The 20,024-nt window shown below is 52.3% G+C and overlaps 1 protein-coding gene across 1 annotated transcript; it reads left to right on the top strand.

Annotated features, from left to right (window-relative positions):
- Positions 1-897: 897 nt before the first annotated feature.
- On the top strand, positions 898-6,409 carry CRABP2 (cellular retinoic acid binding protein 2). The gene is made up of 4 exons (XM_049876029.1): positions 898-1,094; positions 4,758-4,936; positions 5,151-5,267; positions 6,014-6,409. Exons 1-4 carry the CDS (start codon positions 1,025-1,027, stop codon positions 6,062-6,064), a joined length of 417 nt encoding a protein of 138 aa, XP_049731986.1. The 5' UTR covers positions 898-1,024; the 3' UTR covers positions 6,065-6,409.
- The last annotated feature ends 13,615 nt before the right edge of the window (positions 6,410-20,024 follow it).

Genomic DNA, 20,024 nt, shown 5'->3' with positions numbered 1-20,024 from the left:
TCGCCTACCGCGACTCCCTCGGGGGTCTGGCAAGCGAAGCCACGCGGAAAGCGCCTTAATAAAGAGCTCGTGTCAAGTGATTGGCTGTGACCTCTGCCCTCCTCAGCCTTGCGCCCCGGGCTCCTGCTTAACCCTTCGATGTCCGGTCAGCGCGTTAAGAGGAATGAGTCACCCTGCTCGGATTTCCAGAGTCCGCAGGCGCAACCCCAGGCCGAACCCGTGTGCGGTTAGGGGAGGAAAGGGGTGAGAGAAAGCGTGCAGCCCCCTCGCAGCCCTTCGAGCCGTTCCAGCAGGGGGCGCCGTTGCCTCACCGGGTGCCTAACCCCGGAGCCCCAACGCTCCCCAGTCGGTCTCCGAATTAGGAGCTGACCCTTCGGACCCAGTTCAGGCTTCGGTGGAGCCGAAGTTCGACTGCTCATTCCCTTCCCCAGAGCCGGCATGAGGACCAGGGTTTTGCCCGCTCCCCGGCTGGTGGGGTCACTGGGTGCTCGGCGCCAACAAGTCGAGTGCACCGAGTCAGATTGGGGAAGGGTAGGGAACAGGCAAGACGTGTCCCTGTGGCCTGGGCTGCTGGACTTGGGACCCGGGAGCAAATGCCCCGATCCCGGCGCCTCCTCCACTCGGGCAATCGAAGTGCTCCCCCTGCCTCCACTTCCCTCCCTATTCACCCATTAGCGATGGAGCAAGCTATCTCGGCCCTTAGCGTGCCCTGGGTCCATCCAGGGGGCTAGATCCAGAAGGCAGGAGACTGAGGGTAATGCAGGGCCCGGGCTGAGGGCCCCCCGGGGGGGTGGGGTCGGGATGGGAGGCGGGGCCACCTCATTCCTGGGCAGGGGCGGGCCCCGTGCGGGGTATAAAAGCTGCCCGCGCGGGCGCCCGGGTCGGCTTTGGAGTTGTCCTGGGTCGTATCCAACTTGAGAGTCTCGCCATCCTGCGAAGGCGGCAACATCTATCTCTACTAGAGGACTGAGCATTCAGGGCTCCGGCCGAAGGACCTCGAGGGACCACCATTCGCCCCACCACCATGCCCAACTTCTCCGGCAACTGGAAGATCATTCGGTCGGAAAATTTCGAGGATTTACTCAAAGCGCTGGGTAAGGTTTCCGAACGCCGGGGAGGGGCAAGAGAGGCTCCAGAGTCCTCAGAGGTGGGATGAGAAAGAAAGAGGGATCAGATCAGGAGAGAGTGGGAGGCTGGGCGCCTGCATCCCCAAGAAAAGGGGCTGGACGCCTGGGTTCGGGGACACTGGGCCCCGATGCCTAAATCCTGCTTTTACCGGCGGGGAGTCCACCCGTGCCAGCTCCTGCGGTGACTCAGAGCTTGTGAATCAAGCAGAAACCAGAAGCACGAAGTCGGTTTCCCTGTAAGGTGAGGGGGCTAGCCTCTGGCGCCTTGGCCGGGCTGACCAGGAACACCTGGCTCTCAGAAGTTCAGAAGCTGCCACTGGGAGAGCCGCAAACCCTGCATCCAGGGTGAGAGCCTGGGTCTCTACCTACCTGAGCCCCTCAGAGACATTCTAGCCTGCTTCCCGGCATCCCGCTCCCCTCCTCCTACCCCAGTCCCAGCCAGGCACAGGTTCATTACCTCTCTGCACCCACCAAGTGATCCTGGCCCTAGCCCTAGATCCCCCTACATCCTTCCGCTCTTTCCACTTTGCCTACTCTCCCCACCTCCCACCCCCCACTCTGTGAGACAAATATTTTCTTGCAGGAGCAACCCCAGAGTCCCGAAGTCTCTCTGGATAATTATCACTTTCTTGGGTTTCAGCAAATGGCTTCGTGTAAAACCCCAACCCCCCCATTTCTGAAAATCCCAGTTTCCTCCTTTCTTTATCCCCAGAAACTAAGCTCCTGCCCAGCTGGGTACATTAGTCTGAAGGTAATAGAAGCTGAACCAGGGCTTCGAACCAGTTCCTTCTGGTTCAACTCCCTGCTGAGAATTTGAATTTCTACCCAGAGATTCTGATTCAGCATATCTGTGTGGGAAATTGAGCTGAACCATCCTAGACTGCCCTTCCAGCCTTCCAGACTTCTGGGGGTGGCAGGCTGGCTGAAGGATCTGGGGAGAGGGAGAAAGAACCAGGGTTCCATGACTGGAGAGATTGGTCTGGGAGGAGATGACGGTTGAACTATATTCAAGACACCCAGCAACTGGGAGGAGGGCCTGGGAGCCCTGGAACCTAAGGGTCACCCAGGGACCTTCCCATGGCTTTAATTTCTGGACTGGACAGAGAGACCCTGGTTGGGCCGGAGGGGCACCCTACGTGGGGCAGGGAGCTGGAGAAGCTTGTCTGGATGGAGGAAGGGTCTGGAAACGCTGTGGGTAGAGCTGTGATTTCCATTGTTCCTTGACACTGAGTTCTCCCTGCCATCAAACCATAATACATATTGCAGTCACGTCAGCCCTTGCTCTGCCTATTCTGAAATTAAAGACAAAAGGATAGAAATTTTCCCTTCAGAAAACCTAGATGCCACTCCCTCGTCCCCCATCTTCTCTGGATTCTGGCCCCTGTCCGCAGTGAATGAGGGTGTGGCCTGGCACACCCCCAGACCCCAGCTGGAGAGTAAGATTCAAAGCCTAACCCTGTTGTCTGTCTTCAGTCTGTTCGCCTCCCTGCAGGGTCCCTCGGAGCCACGTGCCCTCCTCAGGCCCTGCTCAGGGAGCAGATTGAAAACAGCCCTGTTAGACAAACACAGTCCTGAGTCAGCCAAGGCCAGCCGAGCCAGCCCCCCCGCCCCCCCCCCCCCCGCCATTCTACAGGCACCAGGGGCTGGCTGGAGGGATGTCCCCTCTGACTGCAGCCTCGCCTTCACAGGAATCTCAGTCTCCTCATTCCCATTTGTCCCATTGGAGGACCCCTCTCCTGACGAGGGATGCTCAGATATTTGGGGGATACCTGTCTCATCCAGTGTGGTGCTCATGGCACACACTGCTACTATAATAGGGAAGATGGATGTTAGATAGGAGGATGGACTTCACAGGCAGCAGAGAGTGAAGCAGTTCCTTTGCCCAAGAAGATGGAGTGGGGTATGTCTCCTTTACCAAGTCAGTGGGGCCTGGGCACCTGAGCAAGTTCTCCCTGGCCCCAAGAGATCAGTAGCCAAGAAGTGGAGTTCCTAGGTCTCCTGAGAGTCAGGGCTCCCCGTCCCTCTCCCTTGTGTCTGAAATATTTTTCACCCTGGGAGGACCAGGTGGGGGCCTAGCCAGGGCCAGGGGATCTGAGCCAGATCAGGAGCAGAGGAACCCCACTTGCCTGGCCCAGCCCAGCTTGGCCGTTTTCTCCCTACCTGTTGCTTCCCTGGAGGGTTCTGCTCCAGTTCAGGGCAGGAGGCCAGGCAAGGCGGGGGTGTGGAGCTTGGGCCTGGGCCTGGGCCAGAAGTGCTTCCCTACCTTCTGGTCTTCCAGCCACAGGGGCTGTCTCCTGTCTCCCACACCCATCCTAATAACTAGGGAACAGAGAAAAGGGGTCCAATCTGGGGGAGGGCATAGGGGGCACAGGGGCTCGGAGCCCACAGAGGGGGCCCACCTGAGGTGTAAGGTGGGAGGCAGTGTCCCTTTCTGTCCTTTCTTTGGGGCAGGAGGGGGTTCCCTTAAGAAGAGAAAGGCATGGGAGCCCTCCAGGAGCGCAGGTGAGCAGGAGTCTGATGCAGGGAGCTTTGAGCCCTAGCTTTGGCTTTCTCTTTGCCTTCCGTTTTGTCAGTAAAAATGATAGCAACAATAACAAGAAAGAGCCACTGTTCCTCAAGATCCTAAAGGTGTACCTGGCACATATGTGCTAGGTCCTAAACACACACCATCTCATTTGATAGGCATTTGAAAAAGGCTATTGTTTCATTTTTCAGTTGAAGAAACTAAGGCTCAGAGAGGTTAAACCATTTGCCCAGGGAGACCCAGCTGGTAAGGGGGCTGAGCCAGGAGGAAATCACAGTCTAATGGCTCTGACTCCAGAGAGTCTGGCTTCCCAGGCTGCTGGCCAGTCTATAGAGGCAAACAACTGCTCCATATCTTCACGTGCTGAGAATTTCTGCTCAACTACTAATCTAAAGATTGGCGGTTTGAATCCACCCAGTGATGCTGTAGAAGAAAGAAAGCTCTGGCAATCTGCTTCCATAAAGATTACAGCCAAGAAAACTAAGGAGCAGTTCTGCTCTGTGACACATGCGGTCACCATGAGTTGGGATTGACTCTGTGGCAATGGGTTTGGTTTTAGTTTTTTCTCATTTTTAGGAGGGGCAGAGATTGAGCAAATAAAGGCCTTCCTAGCCCCAGACGGGGGTGGGTAGAACAGAGGGAAGTGGCCCCTACCTTCCAGGACATGATCAGTTGGGGACTCACTGGGGAGGGTCCGCCCTGGACTTGGGCAGGGGTAAAGACACAGTGATCCAGATATGCCCACCCCGGGAGAGGGTCTCAAGTCAGGGTGGACAAAGGGCTGAAAGTGAGGTAAACAGCAAAGGTGAGGCCCGCAGCAGGTTGCTTGCTGGGTGAGGGGCACAGAGAACTGTGGGTACAGAGCTGAGACTTGGGGAGCCCCATCCAGGCCAGCTGACTTAACAAGGTGGGGCCACAGCAGGAGTAAGACCCCCGAAGGCAGGGCCCTGGGATGCACCACCTGCTGTCTCTGCCCAGGTACCTTCCAGGACACCCAGACAGACTCCCTCCACCAGCTACTCACAGCACAGCCAGTCCCCATAGGGGAGGTTAGGTAGGGGCAGATGCCTGAAGCACCCCAAAAAGTGAACCTTTGCCCTCTGCAGGGGTGAACATGATGCTGAGGAAGATCGCTGTGGCCGCAGCCTCTAAGCCAGCGGTGGAGATCAAACAGGAGGGGGACACTTTCTACATCAAAACCTCTACTACTGTTCGTACCACCGAGATTAACTTCAAGGTCGGGGAGGAGTTTGAGGAGCAGACTGTGGACGGGAGACCCTGTAAGGTGAATGCCAGGAAGGGGCCCTTGGGATCACGGCATGCATTGTCGTCCTCAACTCGCCAGTTCCCAGTCTTTCCTTGAGTCTTTTTTCCACTCCTAGTGGAGGAAATCCCTAGGTGTTGGTGGAGTCTGGGGAAGGTAGGGGGCCCTGCTTCTATTTCTCCCACTGCGTTTCCTTGCTGCGGAGGCAGCTTACTTGGCCACCTCTTCCTTGCAGAGCCTGGTGAAATGGGAGAGTGAGAACAAACTAGTCTGTGAGCAGAAGCTTCTGAAGGGAGAGGGCCCCAAGACCTCCTGGACCAGAGAACTGACCAATGACGGAGAGCTGATCCTGGTGAGCCGGTCCTCCTCCTGGCTAAGAGCAAACCCAGTCTTAACCTTGAGTGATTATCTGGGAGACTCCGGGGCGCAGGATGTTCAAGAACAACCATGGTTGGTCTCCTTACCCTCCTGTTGGGGCCGCTGGAACTGGATTAAGTTGTCCCTATCCCCTATAGCGGAAACCCTGGCACATAGTGGTTAAGTGCTATAGCTGCTAACCAAAAGTTTGGCAGTTCAAAACCACAAGGCACTCCTTGGAAACTCTATGGGGCAATTCTACTCTGTCCTATAGGGTCACTATGAGTCGGAATCGACTCGACAGCAATGATTTTGTTTTCTTGGTTTATCCCCTATGGTGCCCTGTGGGAATTAGAAATGGTGCCCCTTCTGTGTGGAGCAAAGGCTCCCAACATACAAGATGGCACCCTATTGTCAGAGAATCAGGATTTGAGAATGGAGTGCTCTGTGCCTCCCATCCTGAACAGGGGTCTGCCTCACATGTCAGCAGGGACAAGCACTGAGGGGCCCCAGCAGTTCTCCGGGGAATCTACCAGGCTTGGGGAGGAGGAGGTGCGGAGGGGTCCCTGGGACTCTATTGCTATCATCCCTCTAATGATGCCGGGGCATTCTGAGACCAGCTCCTGCCTATTGGTCCTAAGCCAAGAAGCAGGTTTTCACCTGGAGACCATTCAACTCTCCTTTTGCAATGCCATAGAACCCCGGGGGCCTCCCAGCTAACAGTTACTTCTGTCTTTCCAGACCATGACAGCAGACGACGTTGTGTGCACCAGGGTCTACGTCCAAGAGTGAGTGGCCATGGGTCCGAGCTGCCTGGGTCCACCACCAGCCCATGCTCACCACCCTGCTCTCATTCCCTCCCACTCCCTCCTTCTAGGCTAGCTCTCCCCTCACCCTGCTCACTTCTGGGAGTCACTGGGTCTCTGCTTTCTTTTTGATCCCTTCTCCCATCCCCATTCCACCAAAGAGGGATGGATTGCAAGAGCCCAGATCACCCACTCTGGAATCACTCACTCCCCCTCCCCAAGTCAGCATCCCAGCCCCAAACCGGCCCAAAGCAGGGTCTCTCTGTGAGGGGACCTAAGGGCCAGAGTGGCCAAGACTGGCCCTCTGGCTTCTGTTCTTTGTCCCTGTAGCCTATACAGTTTAGAATATTTATTTTGTTAATTTTATTAAAATGTTAAAAAAAAAAAAAACTGGTTTCTGGTTCAGTGGGAAAGGGGTGGATAAGTTGCCTGAGGTCAGCTTTGCCTTTAAAATACAGTGTGGGGAAGAGGGGATGTTTCAGCAAGATGGATTTGAGTTATATAACGGGGAGAAAGCAATCCTTCCCTTCCTCCATTTCCTCTCCTCCAACCTCCGTGGTCCCCTACTCTGGCTTCCAAGGTCACCAGGGCCTCCTCCTCCCGACCTCCTGCACTTACCTGCAGGCACACGGCCATCTCCTCCCATGCTTTCCCTGAGAGCGACACAGCTTTCTCCTCCATTTGTTCCTTCTCTCTCCTCCAACCCCAGTCTTTGGGCAGCCCCAGGCCTGGCCTCAGTCTCCCACATGGTTCCTCAGATGAGCTCATACGCACCCATGAGCTGGCCCTCGCTTCTGCCCAGGTCTCTTGGCAAGAGGTCTCATCCTGCCTGTTTGCCCTCTGTGTCTGAGATGGGCCATCCCTGCTACTGTCCTTCCTCTGTGCCTTCAAATCTCCCATACACTCCTGCCCTGGCTCCTGGATCTTCCAGGCCCTCAGCCTCCTGACGAAAGTTCTGATGATCTATTTCCACACCCACATCTTCTCAAATTCCTTCATGATCTCTCGCAAACACTTCGTCCTCTCCCTCCCAGGCCACTGTCCTAGATCAGGACCTTCTCATTGCTCACCTGGTTTTATGCAGCAGTGGCTTCTAACTGGTTTGCCTGTCTTGCATGAATGACAGAGTAAAACGGGCACAGGTGCTGGAATTAAAAAGAGAAGTTCAAATCTTGCTTCTGCCATTTACTAGTTGTGTGGCTTTGGGCAAGTTACTTCGTTTCTGTGAGCCTCAGTTTTGGGTTTTTTTTTTTTAAACAAAATAATGTAATTGAATGGCTTATGTACTGGGAAGTTCCAGATGGGTCTAACTTCAGGTTTGGCTAGATCCAGGGTCTCAAACAAGGTCATCGACTTGTCTCTCTTTATTCATCCTGTTCATTTCTGTTTCTTTTGTGCTTTGACCACATTCAAACTTGTCACAGTTTCCTCCAAGTCATGGAAAATCGACTTCTGACATTTCAAGCTTACACAGTTATAGCTGGAGATCCAAAAAAGAGGAAGTCTCTCCCAGGATCATATCTTCAACCTTTGGTCCTGCTTGGATCACACAGCCATCCCTTAGACTAATTGGCAGGGAAAGGGACCCAATGATTGGCCAGGCCTGGGCCTCATGCCACACCTATGGCCAAAGAACAGGTGGAACGCTGTGATTGACGGTCCCACCATAGTTCCATGGGATGGGAAGGAGCAGTTTTCCAATGAAAAGGGGCACTACGAGTCATAATTTTCTAATCTATATAGAATGGCTCTTAGCTGCCATTGAGTCAGCCCCTGACTCAATGAACAAAACACTGCCCAGTCCAGCACCATCCTCATGACCCGTTGCTATCAGACCATTGTGATCCACAGGGTTTTCATTTGGTGATTTTCAGAAGTAGGTTGCCAGGCTTAATCTGGAAGCTCTGCTGATACCTCTTCAGCATCATAGCTACATGCAAGCCTCCTCTGAAAGACGGGTGGTAGCTGTGCCCGAGGTGCATTGGCCAGGAGTCAAACCTGGTCTCCTGCATGGAAGGTGAGAATTCTACACTGAACCACCAATGTCTTCTTGAGCACAGTAAGCTCTCAAATAATGACAGTCTCCACAATGCTGCCAGAACAGTCCTTCTAAAACATAAATGTTACTGTGTCATTGCTGTTTAAAAAACCAAACAAAAGCTCACCTTACCAGCATCCCCTCTTTTTGTCTGGAATAAAGTCTGAACTGGTATCAGAGGCCTTTCAAGACATGGCTCCCAGCCATCCCTCACTGTGCACCCTCCTCCAGGCAGGCCTCTGCCCAAACCCCTCCTGGATGGCTTGCCGCCCTCTCCACCCACTGGCACCAGCTCTTCTCAAAGCCTAGCTCCTCACAGCCCAAGGCAGACTCTCCCTCCATCAGGGCTGACAGCCAGTGGTCACACTTCACAGCCTCCTCTCCCTGCAAGACCAGGTGCCCTGGGGCCAGGCTTCGGCCTCGCTCCTGCCCCATGGAAGGCCATGGGCTGCATCCAGTATTAGTGTAGGGCGTATTTTAATCTCCTTTGAGATATAACACAAGCAAGTGAGCAAGCAGAGATGGGGAGAGAGATGCCAACCCATATTAAGATGGCCCAGGAGCAGAAGCTCAGAGACAAGGACCTTCTTCCAGAGCCGACAGAAAGAGTCTGTAATTTTGTTGTTGTTGTTGAAAATATGCACAGCAGAACACACCAATTCAACAGTTTCTGCACGTACAATTCAGTGACACTGATTACATTTGAGTTGTGCAACCATTCTCACCCTCCTTTTCTGAGTTGTTCTTCCTCCATTAACATAAACTCACTATCCCCTAAGGTTCCTATCTAATCTTTAAACTTGCTATTGTCAATTTGATCCCATGCAGGTAGTTCTTAAAGGAGCATAATGCTCAAGGCAGATATTTTTTTTCTAGCTAAGCTATTGTTTGGTTTTCAGAAAACTTTAGGGGATATTTTTGGTTTCAGGTTTAAAGACTATCTCAGGGGATAGCTTCAGAGGTTCATCCAGCCTCCATGGCTCCAGAAAGTCTGCAGTCCATGAGAATTTGAAATTCTGTTCTGAATTTTCCCCCTTTTGATCAAGATTCTTCTACAGAATCTTTAATCAAAACATTCACTAATGGTAGCTGGGCACCATCCAGTTCTTCTGGTCTCATGGCAAAGGAGGCAGTTGGTCTTGGAGGCAACTATCCACACATTCTATGTCCTCCTTCTATTCCTGACTCTCCTTCTTCCACTGTTGCTCCAGGTGAATAGAGACCATTGCGGTGCCTTGGATGGCTCCTTGCAAGCTTTAAGACCCCAGGCACCATGCAGTGAACTAAAGAAGCGTTAAACATACTAGACCAATTAACTGGGATGTCCCATGAAAACAGGACCTTAAACCTCTGAAAAAAGGAACCAAATTCCATGAGGTGTTTCGTTGTACATAAGCAGCCTCAGCAGCTACTCTTTTTTTTTTCCTGTTGTTGTAATTATGACTGTCTTAGTCATCTAGTGCTGCTATAACAGAAATACCACAAGTGGATGGCTTAACAAAGAGAAATTTATTTCTTCACGGTAAAGTAGGTTAAAAGTTCAAATTCAGGGCGTTGGCTCCAGGGGAAGTTTTTCTCTCTCTGTTGGCTCTGGAGGAAGGTCCTTGTCCTCAATCTTCTCCTGGTCCGGAAGCTTCTCAGGCACGGGGATCCTGGGTCCAAAGGACACGCTCTGCTCTTGGTGCTGCTTTCTTGGTGGTACGAGGTCCCCCATCTCTCTGCTCACTTCTCTCTTTTATATCTCAAGAGATTGCCTCAAGACACATTCCAATCTTGTAGATTGAGTCCTGCCTCACTAACACAACTGTTGCGGAGCCTCCCTCATTAACATCATAGAGACAGGATTTACAACATGCAGGAAAATCACGCAATACTGGGAATCATGGCCCAGCCAAATTGATACACACATTTTTGGGGGGACAAATTCAATCCATGACAATGACTATCACACAACTTTTGCCCATTCAACTTTTTAACAGTTGTACAACTTATTGACAGCACTTAACGATAATCAGCTGTCAACCCTACCCTTAATCAATTACATTTTTCTATCACTGTAAACGGAAAACCTAAACCAGTGCACCATCAGGGCTCCTTAGAACTACCATATAACCCAGCCATCCCAATCCTATGTATATACCTAGAAGAAGTGAAGACAAGGAGGCAACAGAAACCCGCACACCAGTGTTCACTGCAGCACAATGAATGGATAAACAAAACGTGGCCTATACACACAATGGAGTACTATTCAGCCATAAAGAGAAATGAAGTCCTGGTACATGCCCTCACATGGACGAGCCTTGAAAAAATCACGCATAGCGAAATAAGTGAGTCACAAAAGGACCAATACTGTATGATCTCACTTACATGAAACAAGCATATATATAGAAACCGAAGATGATTAGTGGTTACTAGTGGTAGAGGAGCCCTGGTTGCACAGTGGTTAAGAGCTCGGGTGCTAACCAAAAGGTCAGCAGTTTGAATCCACCAGCCACTCCTTGGAAACCCTATGGGGCAGTTCTACTCTTTCGTATAGGGTCGCTGTGAGTCGGAATCAACTCAAAGCAACGGGTTGGTAGTGGTAGAAGGGAGGGGGGAAGGAGGGTGCCTTAGTTATCTAGTGCTGCTATAACAGAAATACGACAAATAGGTGACTTTACCAAACAAAAATTTATTTTCTCACAGGGAGGCAGCTAGAAGTCCAAATTCAGGGTGCTGGCTCTAGGTGATGGCTTTCTCTGTTGGCAATGGAAGAAGGTCCTTGTCTCTTTTGAGCTTCTGCTCCTGGGCAATCTTCATGTGGCTTGGGATGTCTCTTCTGTCTCTGGTCTCTGCTTGCTCACTTGCTTGTGTGATACCTCAAAGGAGATTAAAACATGCCCTACACTAATACTGCTATTAACACTACAAAGAAAACCCATTTCCAAATGGGATTATAACCACAGGTATAGAGTTAGGATTTACAACACATGGTTTTGGAGGACACAATTCAACCCACCACAGGGAGTTTATGCTTGTTGTTTCTTGTTAGGTGCCATCAAGTCGATTTCAACTCATTGTGACCCCATGTGATGGAGTAGAACTGCCCCATAGGGTTTTCTTGGCTGTAATCTTTATGGAAGTAGATCACCAAGTCTTTCTCTCTTGGACCCGCTGAGTTGCTGGGTAAGTTGGAACCGCCAACCTTTCACTTAGCAGCTGAGCACTTAATCATTGCACACCAGGGCTTGGGGGCATTAAGTTTACGTTAATGGTGAGCGAGAATGGTAGCACAACTTGAAGAATGTAATCAATGTCACTGAATTGTACATGTAGAAAATTATTGAGACGGTCTATGTTTTTTTAATGCATTTTTTCACCACAATTGAAAAAAAAAACAGTGGCCCTCAGCTTCTGGCTTCAGTCACTGGGCTGGCTACCCAAGAGGGTCTTTCTGGATGTCTGTTTTGTTTTTTGTTTGTTTGCTTGCTTTAATCCAGGAGGACTCTAACTCCTTAGCCCTGTCTCTTCTTCTTTCTGTATCACTTCCTCCCATCTCACCCCATCCTTGACTCCCAGCTCTATCTGGTCCCCATCCAGGTTGTCCGGCTGGCTCCCCAGTCCACCTCTTCCCATCTTAACTTGACTCCCCACTCTCACTCCTGGAGAAACCTTTTTCCAAGCCCTCCCTGACCCTTTCCCAGGCCCTGGTGGCTAGAACTCTGTCAGTCTGTCCAGAGCTTCTGCTCTTGTTTCTCTGACTAATTTCAGTCTTTTTCTGGAACAAAGTTTCCAAGAAGGGGAGAGAGGGGAGGCCTATTCTTTTTTCTCAGAGAATCTCTGAGGGCAGGGTCTGGGTCTCCCACATCAGATTGTGGGCTCCCTAAAGGCAGTGGTCATGTCTCCCCCTCAGACTGGGGCTTCCCAAAGGGCAAGGGCTGGGCCCTTTCCTCTGCTCTGCTTCTCCAGGACTTTCCTGCCTGCCAGCGAGAGATGACAGGGAAGTTATAGTCATGGACAAGAGATTGGATTAGGGAGGGGCCCTCACCTTGTTGGCCCAGCCTGGCCCAGCCTGTCCCAGCCCGTGAGAAAGTTCCTCCAGCTTCCCTTCCCGTTCTGAGGGCCCTTCTGGGCTCCTCTTCCGTTACCTGGGCCTTCACCACTTGACAATGCATTATCATTTGGGAGGAAATTCACAGAAGCTCCCAACCACCTCCTGCACCTAGAAAATTCTGTGACATCTCTTTGGGCAGAGTCTTCTCTGAAGTCCAAGCTTCTCAGGGCTCCACCAAAGAGCCCAAAACATCTTGGGCAGCAAAACTGTCTGGGCCACAGAGCCACAGTCCTTCAGGGGGCAAAACAAGGAGGGCTGGAGGTCTTAGAAGGACAAAATGCATGAACAGAATGACTCTTCCCTGGGGCTAGGGGGCTGACAGACACACACGGCACTGGGAGAGTCTGCACCTGTGTCTTAGGGAAACTGAGGTGGAGATAAACCCAGGAGTGTGGAGCCGAGAGAAAAGCTCAGTGATGTCCAAACCCATAGATTCAGAGCATGGCTGAGGTCAAAGAGGATAAAGTCCAGGGGGAGACTCTGGGACCCCCAGCAGTGGGGGCCACTCCATGCATATGTGTGGTAGAAAGCCAAGTTACAGGAATCCAGAAGGGAGGGACTAGCGAAAGTGGAACCAGAGTTGGAAGGCCCCCAAAGGCAGAGAGAGCACGGGATAGAGAAGGGCAAGGGGAGACTGGGGGAGGAGGCTTAGGAGAAAGGGGGCGATCCTGACAGGATGGGGCTGAAAGACCCCAGGGGGCGGGGAGAAAAGGGAAGAAAGGGCCTGAGGGGTGAAGTCAGAGGAGAGGGTGCATGCCCTCTGACCCCAGTTTCCTGACAAACGTTTGCCAATGGACCGCCACTGGCTACAAGATGGATGGACTTGGGGCCGCTGGGCCCTTTGTGGCGGCGGATGAAAGGGAGAGGGCTCTAAAGAGAGTCCCTAGAGTCCCCACCTCTTACTGGCTTCTCTGCCCCTCCCCACCCGGCCCCCAGTGACTGATCTCAGGAGCTTTCAAGTGTTGAGGGGGGACAGGGGTAGAGGAAGAAGGTGGGGGCGGGGGGGGGGGCGGTGCTGAGCCCAACCAGGTGTTTCTCCTGCCTGGGCCAGTCCTACCTGTGAAAGAAGGGGACAGGGTAGAGTGGGGTGGGGGGTGGGGGGACGGGGGTGTCCTTCAGTCTATATGAAAAGTGAAGCAACCATGCAAACACAATGCCAATAGAGGCCCCAGCGGAGGTGAGCTGAGACTGTTGTTCTAGTGAGGGTTCACTGGGGTCTCCAGGTTGAGTCCTCCACCTCTCCCTTGGGCCTGGCACTTGCCCTCCTGACCTCTCGGCGGCTTCTTCCTGTCCCTCTCCCCCTTGGCTCTGCCAGTCGAGAAACCAGTTCTGTTCCTGCCCTGGATAAGGATCTCTGGGCTGGGCTCTTCCCAGGCAGCGGCAGAAACCTGGCAGACAAACAGCAACCCCACCCCCAGCCAGGCCCGCCAAGGTCTCCCCCTCCAGACATGGCCCCTCCCTCACCATCTCCCACTAGAGAAGCCTGGCTCTGTGGTCCAAGATCTCTTCCTTCAGCCACTGGGAGACCTCCTCCCTGTCTGCTCTTAGTCTCCCTGCTTCAGGGTAAGCGATTTTGCTCTTCTAGAAAGAGGGTACCTAGAGAAGCCCTTTCTCTTGTTTGAGTGCCAGCCCCTAGAAAGTGGCTATCATGTCTAATCTTCTCTTCCAATGACATTTGGACCTGTAAGGTCCAAGGAGCTGTACTGAGGCCCTGCCTTGCCCATCCCCATTTCCACTCACAGAAGGTCCTCCTCAGAAGACCCTTGCATGTGGCAGGTCCCCCCTTGACTCTTTCTTTGGAGGTCTCAGAGGTCGGGTCCCTCTTCTCCCACCCCCTCTCTCATTTCCCATCAGTGTTTGCCTGAACCACCCCTGCCACCTACCCCCCAGACTCCCCACAGCTGCTGTGATCAATCGAGTCCCCACAGCAGGGTCAGCCCCTTGCCGAGTCACTGGCACTGAAGGGGGTGGGGTGAGATTGGGTTGACCCCACTTAACCCTAGCCCATGGACCATCATTCATGCCTCATGACATTCTGGTCCCTTTCTCATCCCTTGAAGCTGCAGCCCTCCACTCCCCAACTGGAAAGGACTTTAAAAGGTCATCACCTCCATTCTTCTACCCCCTCAACACATGTCTGTCTGGCCTCTGCCCCTGGCCAGCACCCCAGAAACCTCAGACCTCTCCTTGTTCCTGTCCCAGCCCATCACAGTTGGACCAGCCTCTCCGAACTTCCACCAGGGATGGACGCTCAGAGAGAAGAGCAATTCTGGAAGCCATCAGGGGAGATCTGGGGGCTGCTGGGGGAGTCTGGCCTCTGGCCTCAGCTCCCACCCCTGCACCTTGAGGTGAGCAGGTGTGTCAGGCTGGGCTGGGACTCATGGTGGTGAGTCAACCTGGGGCATCCCAACAGCTGCGCAGTCTTTGGCAACGAGCCTTCTATTCTGGCAGCCTGAAGCGGAATCTTAAACCAAAAAAAAAAAACCAAACCCAGCACTGACAAGTTGATTCCGACTCATAGCAACCCTACAGGACAGAGTAGAACTGCCCCACAGAGTTTCCAAGGAGCACCTGGCGGATTTGAACTGCCGACCCTTTGGTTAGCAGCCGTAGCACTTAACCACTACACCACCAGGGTTTCCAAGGCAGGATCTTAGAAGCTGGGAATTCTAAAGTCAGAGAACAGAGTCCCAGAAGGAAGGGACCTCGGGGATCATCCCTCTCCTTTGTACAGGAGGAAACTGAGGACCAGAAGGGGTGTGGCCAGTAAGTTGGGGGTCATTCAGGTGTCAGGGAAATCATTGGTCATACACATACACGAGAGGCCGCTCGGGTTCAGTATGAACAAGCTCGGTCCCAACGGGTGTCAGTTAGACCCCTGCACACGCTCTTTCTGTCCAGCAAGGGGAGTGGGCTCTACAGTGTGGAGAGGAAGGTTAGGCTTTCCATAGTATAACTCCCAACCCCCACCTTGGAGTGAGGGAAAGCTCCTGCCCCTGCCCTGGGCCTCCCCTCCTCTTCTTCTTGGCTGCAGATTATGAGGCCAGGACAGGTGTGAGGCCCTTCAAGCTCAGGTGGGGGGTTATGGGCTAAAGTTTCAGCAGGAGCCTGAGGGCAGGTGAGTCCTGGGCTCAGTCCAGAGCTGCCTGGGAAGGAAGGGCCTCCCTCCCCTGAGCCAGCCTAGAGGAGGGGTACAGGAGCTCCTCAGAGGCCCAGTTCAACCTCCAACACCCCCAGGGAGGTGGCTGAGTATAAGGAGACCCAAGAGGAACCAGATTGTTTCACACTTGGGTCACACATGGGCACAGGTATCATTACTGTTTCCAGGACTCTCGTGTTCATTTGGGGTGCCTACAAAGACAGGGCCCCCACGCAGGCCCAGCCTTGGCAGATGGCAGCATTCATTCTCTCAGCATTTAGCATTTACTAAGCATTAACTGTGTGCCAGACACTGGTGAGCCACGCCTGTGCAACCCCTGACTCAAGAGCTTGCATCTGCCCTTCCATCCACCTCTCAGGAAACATTTACTGAGCTCCTACCCTGTACCAAGCTCATCAGCTCCAGAGCCGACTCGGGAGACCACCACAGCAAGCTCTGTGGGATAGGATGTCAAGGAGGGCTCTCTCTAGCCACCACCGGCCATCCCCTCCTCTGCCATCCTCAGGCAGCCTGGGCCTCAGCTCCAGCCCCCTTCCTCACAGCTGCAAGTAGGGGCTAAATGTTTCAACCAAACTTTCCTGTAATTGTCCTTCTGTCATCACAGCCCCAACTCAGAAATCAACCAGTGAACTGTGGGAATACCAAGTCAGAAAGGTGAGGTCACCCCATCCAGGGCAGAACATGTTCTACAGCCCAGCTGAGTCCCAGGACCTACTAATCCTCTCTGGATCACCCTTTCCCAAGGTTTGACTGCATTCCTCCAGGGAAGTACCTCCTGAAGACTATCCTAGGTGTTTTCTGATATAGCTTCAGCTCCTCATGGGAATGGAACCCAGGGGACAGGTTCCTTTCCTCAGGAGGCTATGGGGACTTGAAGGGGAATAGTGTGGGCACCCAGGTGGAAAACCTCTCTCCATCTTTCTGTCTTGCTTTTCTCTTTCTCTTCTCCTCCCCTCAATTCTCTCCCCTTCCCTCCTCTCTCCTTAGTCCTCCACACTCTAGCTCCTGGCTGAAGGCCAGCATTGTTCCTTTCTGGCCCCCCTCTTCCCTCCTCCTTCCTTCCCTGCCTCCTTCCAGACAGCCCATGGGGCACCAGCCTGCCCAGTCCCTGGCATACAGCGGCCCCAGGCTGGGGGGCGGGGTAAGATAGGGGATTTCTCTTGCCCATCTACTCTTTCCTCATCACTGCGTGTCTCCACTCCCTACTGGCGGCCCCTACCCCGGCATAAAAGGCTGGGGATCTTGGGTTACTGAGGGCCCCTGGTTATTTTTAATGTCATCAGCTCAGCAGATAAATATACCTCCCCCTTCCCCCAGTCGTGGGGACAGACTCCCTCCTCCTACCTCTCACCCAGTCTCCTCAGACCTGACTAACCCCTAATGCCTTCTCCTCACATTCTCTCCTAGGGGGCCCCTCTCTGTACTCGCAGCAAGAGGACAACTTGACCCTCAAATCCCATAAATGGGGCGGGAGGGAGACCCTTAGGTGTTCTGGCTCCACCTAGTGGTATATTAGGACATCACACCCAGCAAATGGCTCGGGTGAGAGCTTCACCCTCTGTGATCGCACAGGGGTGGGTAGGACTTCGGAATGCCCTAGGAAGTATTGGACAGAAGCCACTCCTGTGGGTTGGTCTGCCTACTCGACCCCAGCTTGAGCTCTGGGTCACCTTTCCTACTTGGCCAGGACAGGAGTTGCTGGTCCCCTGCCTCTTCCTCCTTCCTATCCCGCTTACCTCTGTTTGCTTCCACAGTGAAGGGAAGTTCCTCCTGGAACTAACTTTCAGGCCTCTTGGTATGACTCGAAGAACTCTCTGGGAATAGTTCAGGGCAGAGACTGAGGCTCTCCGGGGAGGCCAGAAGAGGATCAAGATAGATTGTTGTTTATTCCTAGATTGTTGGAGTCCCTGGGATTGAAGAAGCCACCAAGATTGTCTAGGACAGATCTCAAAATGAATCACCAGTATTTATCTGATTGGTCCCTGAACACCACCAATAACATGCGCTCAATCCCTCTGGTGTCAGCCTGCTCCAGTACAGAAACAAGTATGGTCACGGTCTTTAGTCTGGGCTGAAATCCAGTCCCTATAACTTCCACCCATCAGACCTGGTTCTGCCTGCTGGAACCCCATAGGAAAAAGTTTGAGCTCTTTTCCCTAAGAGCTCTCATTTCAGATGAACTCTGAAACTCCAAACAACAAGTTGCTGTTGTTGACTCCCACTATCGACGATCCCATGTATGTCAGAGGAGAACTCTGCTCCATAGGATTTTCAGGGGATGACTTTTCAGAATTAGATTGCCAGATCGTTCTTCTGCGGTGCCTCTGGGTGGACCTTGACCTCCAAACTTTTGGTTACCAGTTGAGCATGTTAACCATTTGCACCACCCAAAGAGTCCAAGATGACCCCACCCTATGTATTTATTTATTTTGAAATATTTCATATTGTGGTGAAATGAGTTCCTTTATGTGGTCTTTTGCCTTGATTCTTTGGAAAAACATCTTGAAAAATTGTACCCCTAAGCCCTGAGGAGTTACCTTTGCCCTTGTTTTCTACCCCAGAGGGTTTGTTACTTTTGTTCTGGTTGATTGACATTGCCTGGGTAAGCTATAAACAACTTGGTTTGATACTTTTTGTTTGGTCCTGGGCTGCAGCCTGCCCTGTGATTGGCATGCACCTTCCAGGGATTGGTCAATAGACTATCCAAATGAGGTGAGCTGTAGCCTACTATGCAAATGAAGTGTCTGTGGCCTAACTGAGAGGGAATTGGTCAGTTTGTGCCCCCCTTCTGCTGGGAGGGGCCGTGCCTTGAAATTTACAAGGAGTTGTGTATATAGAGGACAACCCCACAGAGATTTTGCGGTCAGAAAGAAGAGAAACGAGGCAGACAGAGAGAGAGAGCAGAGGCAAGGAACCTCCTAAAAGAGGTGTAACAGTTAAGGGCTGTAACATTGAAGACAGTGAAAGGCCTGGAAAAGGCCCAGCTGTAGAGCTGTTGCTGACAGACAGTAGGGCCAAGAGAAGCCTGTCCTCAGGGGAGACCTGCAAGGTCGAGAGGAGCTGGGAGAGCTGTCCTGCATTGAAGAAGGGAGACTTTGCTTACATGCTTCTTGATCCTGAGTTGTAGCCTCTTGGTCCTGATCCCGAGTTGTACCCTGTTCCTTAATAAACAACTTAACTGTAAGTATGGTTTGTGAGTTCTGTGTGGCCACTGCAACGGATCATCAAACCCGGAAGAGAAGTAGAGAGTGCCGTGGGAGGAAGGGCTGGTGTCAGAATTGGTAAAAAAAGGTCGGAGAATGGAGGTTATGCCTGAGCTCTGCCTTATGGGAATCAGCTTTGGGCTGATCCTGGTCATTATTCCTCCTGCGGTTAGATAGGCTCTGACGACACTATTGTTACTGCCTCCTCAACCGTTTTACACATATAAACTAATTAATAAAGAATTATATTCCAAAGAGTGGTGTACCTCTCAATCCCCTTAGAGTTCCTGAGCATTTTCCCCACTAGTACCCTCTTTCTCCTCCCCAGGGGGAACCACTATCTTCACCTTTATTTTTATTATTATTCTGTGTTTTAAAAACGTTACTGCAGGTGCAAGTATCTCTAAACTGTATTGTTCAGTGTTGCAGTGTTTTGAACTTTTATATGAATGGCATCCTACTGTGTGTATATGACTGCAGCTTGCTTTTCTGCTCAGCATGAGATTTGTGAGGTTCATCCCCATTGACATGTTGTCAGTGTTGTATAGTATCTTACTGAATGAACATACCTCCCTGTTATCAAAAATTAAAAAGCCAGCGTACCAAGTGTTGGAGACCATGTGGAGCCACGTGGGACAGCAGACTGGTATTGCTACTTTAAAAAACAATGTGGCATTAGCCAGTGATGTTGAAGGTGTGCATTCTCTATGACCTGCAATCCCACTCCCAGATTGCACCCAAGAGGACCACAGGCACACGCCCACCCCCCAGGAGACACAGGCAAGTGTTCACAGCAGCATGCTTGGTAACAACCCAAACGCCCCCACCTTATTCACTCGCTTATTCATTCCACAAACGTACATTGAGCACCTGTTGAGGGCCAGGGATTGGAAATCTGAACAAGACAAACCAAACCCTTGTGCTCAGATGAGGTGGGTATTATTGTCTCCATTTTACAGATAAGGAAGCTGAGACTCAAAGGTTACCTGTCTCACCAGGACTCAAACTCAGGTCTGCTTCCAGAGCCTGTGCTCTTAACAGCCTGGCCATACTGCCTCTAGGGAGTGCATCCTTCACTCATGGGCACACTGTGGTGTGTTGGTACTTGTGCCCTCTGTCAGTGGGGCACTCAGAGCCAAACTCAGTCTCGGGGTTGGACATTCAGTCAGCAAACACCTAACGAGAGCTAAGTGTGGACAGGATCCAGGTAATGCCCAACACAGACCTCATCTTCTACCTCTTCCATGGTATCCCAGTCCAGCATAGACTCAGCGCAGCCTCAGCTCAGCCTTCAGCCCAGCCCACCTTCAGCCCAGTCCCGCTTCATCCCAGCTCAGTCCATCTTAGCCCAGCCTCAGCCCATACTCCAGCCTCAGCCCAGCCTCAGCCTCAGCCTCAGCCTCAGCCCACACTCCAGCCTCAGCCTCAGCCCAGCCTCTCCCCATACTCCAG

The sequence above is a fragment of the Elephas maximus genome, chromosome 3, assembly GCF_024166365.1.
Source record: "Elephas maximus indicus isolate mEleMax1 chromosome 3, mEleMax1 primary haplotype, whole genome shotgun sequence".
Taxonomy (NCBI): domain Eukaryota; kingdom Metazoa; phylum Chordata; class Mammalia; order Proboscidea; family Elephantidae; genus Elephas; species Elephas maximus.
This window is presented reverse-complemented; position numbering and strand designations above follow the sequence as displayed.